Source organism: Microtus pennsylvanicus, chromosome 5 (genome assembly GCF_037038515.1).
Source record: "Microtus pennsylvanicus isolate mMicPen1 chromosome 5, mMicPen1.hap1, whole genome shotgun sequence".
Classification (NCBI taxonomy): domain Eukaryota; kingdom Metazoa; phylum Chordata; class Mammalia; order Rodentia; family Cricetidae; genus Microtus; species Microtus pennsylvanicus.
Window position 1 is genome coordinate 45,924,415 of NC_134583.1, and position 9,691 is coordinate 45,934,105.

At 35.9% G+C, this 9,691-nt stretch overlaps 1 protein-coding gene across 1 annotated transcript; it reads left to right on the forward strand.

The window, feature by feature from the left end:
• The first annotated feature begins 249 nt into the window (after positions 1-249).
• Positions 250-1,203, forward strand: LOC142850849 (olfactory receptor 52N5-like). The gene has a single exon (XM_075974750.1). The coding sequence runs from the start codon at positions 250-252 to the stop codon at positions 1,201-1,203; it is 954 nt and encodes a 317-aa protein (XP_075830865.1).
• The last annotated feature ends 8,488 nt before the right edge of the window (positions 1,204-9,691 follow it).

Consider the following 9,691-nt stretch of genomic DNA (forward strand, 5'->3'; position numbering starts at 1 on the left):
TGCCTCCAGAGTGCTGGGATTAAAGGCATGAACCACCACCACCCGGCTTTGAATATTTGTATTATCCAATAATTGTGCCCTTTAAATGTCACCAGAACTCAAAACAGCTGATACTACTTATAAATGTAATCTTACTGTAGTTTTACGTTTCCACCTGGAAATAAACTAATCAATCCTTTTTGTTTTGTTTTAATTCATTTCCTCAGGATAGAGACTCTGGAACAATAAAGTGTATTCACTGAATTAGCTATGCTGGTTTCCAACAACTCATATGCAGCCCCACAGTGTTTCATTCTTAATGGAATTCCTGGTCTGGAAGCATTACATACATGGATCTCCCTTCCACTCTGCACAATGTACATCATCTCCCTAATGGGCAACTTTGGCCTTGTGTACCTCATCTGCTATGAGGAATCCTTACATCGCCCAATGTATTTCTTTCTGGCTATGCTTTCCCTTGTTGATCTGTTTACCTGTACAACCACTCTTCCCAACGCCCTCTTCATCTTCTGGTTCGAACTCAAGGAAATTAGCTTCACTGCTTGCCTAGTTCAGATGTTCTTTGTGCATGGGTTCACAGGAGTGGAGTCTGGGGTGCTCATGCTCATGGCCCTGGACCGCTATGTGGCCATTTGCTACCCACTACGTTATGCTACCATACTTACCAACTCTGTCATTGCCAAAGTTGGGCTTGCCACCTTCTTGAGAGGTGTGTTGCTGATGATTCCTTTTCCATTCTTGGTTAAGCGTTTGCCCTTCTGCCAAAGCAATGTCATCTCCCATACATATTGTGACCACATGTCTGTGGTAAAGTTATCCTGTGCTAGCATCAAAATCAATGTCATTTATGGTCTCATGGTTGCACTCCTGATTGGTGTGTTTGACATTTGCTGTATCTCTGTCTCCTACACTATGATCCTCCGGGCAGTGGTCAGCCTGTCCTCAGCAGATGCTCGGCAGAAGGCCTTCAGCACCTGCACTGCCCACATATCTGCCATCATCATCACTTATGTTCCAGCCTTCTTTACATTCTTTACTCATCGTTTTGGGGGTCACACTATCCCTCCTTCTCTTCACATCATTGTAGCTAATCTTTATCTTCTTCTTCCTCCAACTCTAAATCCCATTGTTTATGGAATGAAAACCAAACAAATCAGAGATAGCATCATTAAATTCTTTCACGGTGAAAAAGGTTCAAGATGACTCAAGTAAAATTTCTTGACCTTTTAAAAGCAAGTAAAGGAATTGTCAATAAAACTCTAACTGGGAGGAAACCATGAATATTTTACATTACCTCTTCAACAATGTTGAGGAAAATTTGTATATGGGTTTATATCTCAGTGCTTTTCCTATCTTTTCTCTTCATCTTATTTTAACAATTAATTTGTCTTTACTTGTCTAATAAGACTGTGTTTATCATGCACAACATGGTATTTTAAAGTAAGAGATAGATCTGTTATAATTAAGTCTAGTTAATGTCACAAATACAGAAGTAGAATGATGCTTTTTCACCTCCAGCCCTAGTCAACTCAGTGATATGGGATAACAATGATTTTCCTCCCACAGATCCATTTCAAACATATTGCATCTTTTTTAGTGATTCCTTAAATATTTTGTTCATATTGGTTATCACTATATACATTAGTTTTTTTAATATCTTCTGACCTGGGAAATACTGAAGATAAAATTCATCACATGAATTAATTGAATAAATATGGAACTTCTCTCTATATTAAGTTCAAAAGGTTTGCCCTGTCATTAAAGTTCCTAGAATGGACACACGCTTCTTACTCAAAGCATAGATGTTTTAAGAGTTATGGTGATTGAACCATCTGGTATAGGGTATAAGTCTTCAAGTTTCAGGCCAATTAATTGGTAAAATGAGTGGTAAATTTGTTCATTTACTTATACTTATTTTTCATTTTCCAAATTAATGAGTATTTTTATTTGTTCATGTTACAGGATATTTAATCATGTGAACCCCAAAATTGCATTGCTTATTGGAAAAACCTGTTTCTAGTGATGGTATGGCCCAGCCCTAGAGCTTTCTGCTTGAATATTGTAAACAAGATTAAGTAAAGCCAGACATAGGTTGCAATATTGTAAAGAAGATTAAATAAAGTCAGCCACAGAGGCAAGCAACCAGTTGACAGGAAGTGAACATAAGAAAAAAAACATAAAGAGTAAGAAGGAATCAGGAGAATGGATAGAGAGATGCACAGGAAATAGAAGGGAGAGATGTTTAGTTCGGTGAGTTTTGTTTGAGATGGTGTACAAGAAAGCTCTTTTTCTGGAACACTGGCAGAGGAGGAAGGTCAGCTGGGTGTTTTTTCTGCCTCTCTGAGCTAGCAGGTTTCCACACCAGCATTTGGTTGCAGGATCTTTATTTGTAAAATTGAATGATTGAGATTTAGTAAAAAACAACATGCTCAACTGAAGCCTATAACGAACTCTTCCATTTTTCTTCCTTGTCACCAATACTCCCATCAGAAGTTTTAATATAGACAAGATACAAATATTTTTTAAACTATGTAGTTAAGATACCAACCTTTACAGAAGTCAGGGAAGAGACAAGTAGTCCAATAAAAGTAGAAAGAGTGGAGGTCAATTACAGTTCCTTGGATACCTTAGTAGATGATGAGTAAAGGGAAATTTGGCTTTTCAAAGACATGGTGTGCTCACAATTCAACAGCAGTCAATGAGAGGGATGTAACAGCTTTTAACAACTGCTAAGGCAGCACAGAATGTGATCATCTAACCTTAAAAGAATTAAAAAGTCACAGAGAATGGCATTTCGCTCATAATATAATGCATAAGAAAATCAATTTATTGATAAGACAGAGTTTCCTTTTTTCCTAAGGCTATGCTTTGAGTGGCAGCCTAATTGTTTCAGGTCAAGTGCATTTCATTCACAAATATGCTTCTTAACTGGTGATTTGTGTGCCAATTCTTTAAAAAGTTTTATGTCTCTACAAATACAACAGGAGAGATACTGATGATTAAAGAATTGTGTCAATAACATACAGGTAAAAATAGCAGTTATAGTTTTTAAAACTGGCATTACTAAAGATCATACTTCAAAAGCTTTGCAGAAAAAGTTACTTAAGAAAGAAATAGAGACTATATTTAATGGAATCTGAGTATTGATTTTGTTCTCAACAGTTATGCACTCTCTTTTATATAGTAGAACTTCTTTTCAACTGAATATGTCTGGTACAATATGTCAATAATTCTCAATACTGTCAGCTGTGTTGCAGTATATCAGAGATTTTTTTTCCAGTGTAATCTAATTGTTCAGTCTTATCTCAACCTAGGATCATATACCATCCCCAAACTTGGATCCCTCCCTTTTAGAATATCTGTTGTGGTACTGATTTGGGGTAGTTTATAAGGACCTCTGAGGACGTAGAGGGAATTTGAATTATCTATGAAGTCACAATACTTTTTCATTGTTATTTCTGTTCAACTTCAAAGCAACATTTCCACAATTAAGAAATCAAGTCTGCTTTATGCAACTTTTTTCTTGCAGAAAAGTTAAATTGCATATATAATACATCTCGGAATATAAATGTCATATATTCCCTAAGTTATTTGTGTCAGAGGTAAGCCAGTACTTTAGTCAAGATCCTAATTGAAAATCTGAGAGAACCATTATTGTCTTGGATAGATTAAATTAGATAATGACTATTCCTTCACAAAAGTTCAATAAAACATTTTTATCAAACTATTATACTTAGATTTTATATATGTATGTATGTATGTCATATTGTGTTTTTCACAGAAGTTCAATTAAATCTTTTATCAAGCTGAAATAATTAGATTTTATATATGTATATCATATTGTGTTTATTTTAAGAAAGAGCTATATGCCTACATTCTTGATCTAGTTGCCTTTTTTATACATTGAAATTATAATTTTGGTATTTTTTTTGGAAAGAATGTTCTTGGCAATGGATCTATACTTCCTAAGAATGAGCAATCAAATGTTGTTAGTAAAAGTGTAGCTTTAAAAGCAAGGTTAAATTTGTATTTGACAAACCAAAAAATCCTTCTTAAAGGGGTTATTACAACATTCCCAGAGATTAACTACATTCAATATTTAATTAACTCATTAAATATTCCAAAACTTAGTGGCTTAACAGAATAGTATTCAGTCATTCTCATGATTCTGTGGGTGACTGGGATGGGTGGTTTACCTGCTTTCTGTGACACTCACAGAAGTCATAACACTGAACATTATCTGACTTTTCTAATTTCATTCTCTTACTAATAATCAACTTCTCTGCTCTTCGTGTTATATGTAATACTGTGTGATACGTGGCCCACAATCAGACATTTATACAACTCTAAGAATCAACATTTTCAACGACAAAGACATGATGCTACAAATGCTACATAATTGAAATTAATTTAAATTCAAGATAGACTCATTATTTTTAATGTAACAGTGTACCAAACTTCACTGATATGGGTACTAGAGAGATGGCTCAGTGGTTAAGAGCATTAGTTGTTCTTCCAGAGGACCCAGTTCAGTTCCCAGCACCATTATGGTGTCTCATAACCTTCTGTAACGCCGGTTCTAAGGGATCTGATGCCTTCTTCTGACCTCTGCAGACACCAGTTTGTGATATAAAAGCAAGCAGAAAAAAAAAACACCAATACATTAAACAAATAAAAATACATTGCAACTGACCTTTGAGTTGCTATTTTCATTTATTGGGGATGCAATGTCAAAAAAATCCCAACTATTTGAAAAATTTACCAAAACTCAAGTCCCCCTTCTTCCAATTATGTATCTGTATGTGATCATGTCTCAAAACAGCATATTTCAAAAATTTTCTGCAAAAGTATATACAAAAATGAAGTTACCATATTTTGAAAGTATTAAAACACTTTGGGATATATAAAATGTTATTTTTATCTGATTTTTGTTTTTAAAATTTAGCTTATTTTCACATAAATATTTTGTGAGAACATTTAATAGCCATGTTATATTAAATAAATTATTTTCAGGGTTAATTTTGAATATAGTCACATACAGATATAGGTCATATAAAGAAAAGATTTCTAGAGCCTCAGTAAAGTTTAGTAGAGTTAAGTGGTAGCAAAGCCAACAATCCTGAGACTTGTTGTTTAAGTATATTAAGAGAAAATTCCTTATTTTCATTAGGTATTTACTTAATTGATTACTAACATGCTAGGGAGCTAACCTAAGCCCTTACAAATGCTGAGTGAACCCTATAACATTGAGCTACATTCTAATTTTTTCTTCCTCTTTAAATTAGAGTAGAACTTATGGGTAATAAAGTATACAATCTTAAATATATGATATTATTGTTGCAAATATATGTATCAGTGTTACAAATACCAAACCAAAATATGGTGTTCACATGCCATATAAAGGTAAGCACGTTTTTAGTTTAAATTGTTTGTTATTTTGCTTAATTTTTTGGTAAATTTCATTTTCAATCCTCCTTCCTCCAACTCCTTTCATGCTCCCCACTCCCTGTCAAATTTATGATCACTTCTTTATTACACACACACACATACACATATAAAAATTGTTTATATATATACCAAAAATCTACTGAGGCCATTTAGTATTTCTCATATGTATGTATATTTCAGGATTGACAGCTGATTGCTTGAGATTAGATAAGCTACCAGAAAGATCTCAGCCTTGGAGAAGACTGGTTCTCCACCTCTCAACAGCCTTTCATTGCCTATGGCTCTTCTTCTGGAGTGAAACCTTTTGAAATTTCTCCCATTCATGTTGGCATGTAGACTAGTATGGTGATTATGAATGCCTTGTTTAGGCAACTATATTGTTGAGATTCCATGTGTATCACTGTCATGTCTAGCAGACACTGTCATGAAGTTAGTATCCTAGTCCTCTGGCAACCTTTGTGTCCCTTCTTCTGTGTTCCCTGAGCATGTTTTAGACAGAGAAGTCATGTTATAGGTGTACCAGTTGGGACTGGGTTCCTCACCATAATTTATGGTGGATCTTTATAGCAGAAGATGCCCACATGTTCACCTCAGCTTCATAAGTTTTTTTTTCTGTTTATTTTTTAACTAGGAATGAAACAAGCGATACATATAATTTTGGATATTTCTTCTGATTCTTTCTTTTGGATATATGTGTAGAAATCTGGCTTTTGAGTCATTAAATATGCAGATTTTATGTGAGATTTTGTCTTCTGGAAATGAGAAGAATGCTTCACCCATGATAAATCAACACTAGGGTTATGTAAACAAGCCCTCAAAAAGGATACCACCAACAGATAAGCCAAGACAGAAGGTGGTGATCTCTCCAGGCCCACCTCTAAGCAAAGAATCTGTAGGCAACAAGAAATGCTTGTAGGAGAGATACTCTTCCTCCAGCAATGAGATCCCTAATTTCCTCTCTAACGCCAAGTGGTTAGTCCTGCTGTCATAAACATGTACAAGTAACACTAAATGAATTGAATAGGATGTATTTATATATTTATACATACATGGAAAAGGCATGAATTAGAAAAGAAGCAAGGTGGGGCATTGAAAGGGCTGAGGAAGGAAATGGAAGGGAAGATTTGGGAAGTACGGGCACTTAGCACCTTGGGCATACTTTCTGAGACTGGCTTCGGCAGAGTGATGAAGCAAAGGCGATGCTGAATTGTTCAAATCTAGGTCACTTCCTCCTGAGTGTCCAGGTAAGGATTGGTAGTGACTACAAGTCTACAGGCAAGTTTATCCTCAAGTGGTTTCTGGAAGCAGAAGTTTCTCTGAGTAGAAAACACATATTGAGTTGGTTATCAGGTCTTTCAGGAAAATCAGCTGACGTTATTGGTCACAGTCAACTCAGCAATCATTAACTGATAGTGTCACACACACAAACAATCCTGGACAGAACAATAGATGTCATACATGTGAACAGAGCGCCCAGATAAATTTACAACTGAGCAACAAACTATAAGCTCGTCAGAGCTTTAGGCATGATGATTATAAACAGGCCCACATCAACCATGGTCCAGATGTACAGAAAATGCTGCATAGGTTGGTGGAGTGATGCCTCACATTAGATGACAGAAGTGTTCAAGTGGGTTGTGCTGTTTGTCGTCATCAGTGGTTGTGAATGTCTTAGCAGCCTTGCTCTCCCATTCCTCGGCTTCACATATCACATTGTCTAACCTGTGCTATTTATATATGGAAGAATTTCCAAATCTCACAGAAATCACTCTGTTATTCTGTATACCCAAACTCATCTATGCCATACACTAGATGCTGGGATCCTAATTTAGGCTACAATGAACAAATATGATAAGGAACTTTAATACCCCAATAAAGAATGGCTAATCTCTGAACGCTGACGTGGTAGAATAAGTGCTCTAAGTCTGGGTCTTGTTATTTTTGTATGACAGGGAAAGGATACTAGATTCATTTGCATGTATGCGTTTTCTGAATAGGGGAACTTAAAAATTTGCTATTTCCATGTTGTCCATTATCTTGTAAAAAAAAAGAAAAGAAAAGAAAACCTTTCATACATGCTCATATAAGTAGCCCCAATTTAAAGTTGTTGATTCACCAGGAGTAAGACCCTAGTAAGAACTTTAGTTCTTTTTCCAATTCCACCAGTTAATGTTGTCTTGGATGTGGGATGTGTGTACTGTGTGACCATTTCCTCTTACTTAACCCTCAGCAAAAAGATTACAGAAGAGCCAGGAGCCTTCTTTCTCACTCTGTGCTAAGACCCATGCTCCGTTCTGTAGCATAAGCCTTGTTTTATAGTTTCTGCTTCTCTGCAGAATAATACATGTTTTCAATGACATAATCTTGCTCTGTGGTTGTAAATCCAAGTCATCTTTAATGGTTTAATGCTGCTTAGGGAGAGAGTCTGCAAGGATAATTAGAATGCAGACTAATAGTAGGAAGTGGTTGTCACCAACTGCAGGGCTCAGAAATACAGTCACAAGAGGATTAACTACTATCTTTCAAGAAGAGGAAAGTTTAAATCCTCAGGGAATTATGGTCTTTTCAGCTATGGGTTGGCTGTGAAAAGTCTTCTACAAGACAAATATAAATTCTGCTTTCTAGGGGCAACACATGGGATGAAGTCAGAAGGAGAGGTCCTTCTCTGCCTTCCCTGAGAGGCCACAGGTCATGCCCAGGGCAGCTGCTGCTGCTCAGGTCTGAACTCTGGATTAAGGTACTGAAACAAAAAGAGATGAAGTCTGACAAACAGGGATAAACAACACTTCTGGCATACTGTCAAACCTAAGAGAAAGAGGAATTTTTCAGACTATGAATACTGAGGTAAGTGTAATGTCTTTTATGTTGTTTCCTCTCAATTTCAGATTATCTACAAGCATAGATTAAATTAAACAAAGTTTTAATATAAGGTGCATTATTTTATGTCATTGTAGATTTTTTTCATTAGTACTTTGAGAATGTAATACAATGTCTGCTCTTCTCAGGACCACCACCCATTTTCTAACCACACAATTTTCTGTCTTCTTTTGAAAAAAAAAGTCAAAGTAGATTCTGTAAAGAGTTAAATATCTATAGACATATCAACAGGATGTCTGAAAATACTCTTGGAAATATATATATATAATTTGTCTATTTGAATCTATGTGTCATTTTTCTCAGAAAGAAGGGAAGAAAAAGAAAGAAAGAAAGAGAAAAAAGAGGGAGGGAGGGAGGGAGGGAGGGAGGGAGGGAGGGAGGAAGAAAGGAAGGAAGGGATATCTAGTGTTCATAGAAGTATATTCTTTACACAGACTGGGACTGTAGCTCAGTGGAAGAGCATTTGTCTAGCATGTGAAAACCCTGGCTTTAATTCTCAATATAAACATTCTTTTTTTCTCCTGATAGCTTGGTTTCTTTATTAATCCCTCATGTTGATCTTTTTTTTTATTTTTATTGAGCTCTACATTTTTCTCTGCTCCCCTCCCTACCTCTCCCCTCCCCCCTTCAACCCTCCCCAAAAGTCTCCATGCTCCCAATTTACTCAGGAGATCTTGTCTTTTTCTACTTCCCATGTAGATTAGATCTATGTAAGTCTCTCTTAGTGTCCTCATTGTTGTCTAGGTTCTCTGGGATTGTGGTTTGTAGGCTGGCTTTCTTCGCTTTATGTTTAAAAACCACCTATGAGTGAGTACATATGATAATTGTCTTTCTGTGTCTGGGTTACCTCACTCAAAATAATGTTTTATAGCTCCATCCATTTTTGAATGTCAGTGTGGTGATTTTTCAGAAAATTAGGAAACAACCTTCCTCAAGACCCAGCAATACCACTTTTCGGTATATATCCAAAAGATGCTCAATTGTGCCACAAGGACATGTGCTCAACTATGTTCATAGAAGCATTGTTTGTCATAGCCAGAACCTAGAAACAACCTAAATGCCCCTTGACCGAAGAATGAATAAGGAAAATGTGGTACATTTACACAATGGAGTACTACACAGACATTCTTTTAAGAATGGAAATCATCAAGCCAAGTCTTAAATGTTTAATGTTAATTACTAACTTAAGCCAAATCTTCCCCATTCTTATTCATGTACTTACATATCACTTTTGAAAGAAAGAGCCTTCAGTGTGTGTGTGTGTTCACACATTCACATGCATGGTTAATACATGCGTATATACACATCAAATGTTTGAGTTTTATTTGTTTTGGTTTTTGTCTCAGATTTCAAAGAACAGAGAAGA

Coding starts and splice junctions, on each gene's coding strand:
- LOC142850849 (XM_075974750.1), top strand. CDS start 250: ATGCTGGTTTCCAACAACTCATATGCAGCCCCACAGTGTTTCATTCTT.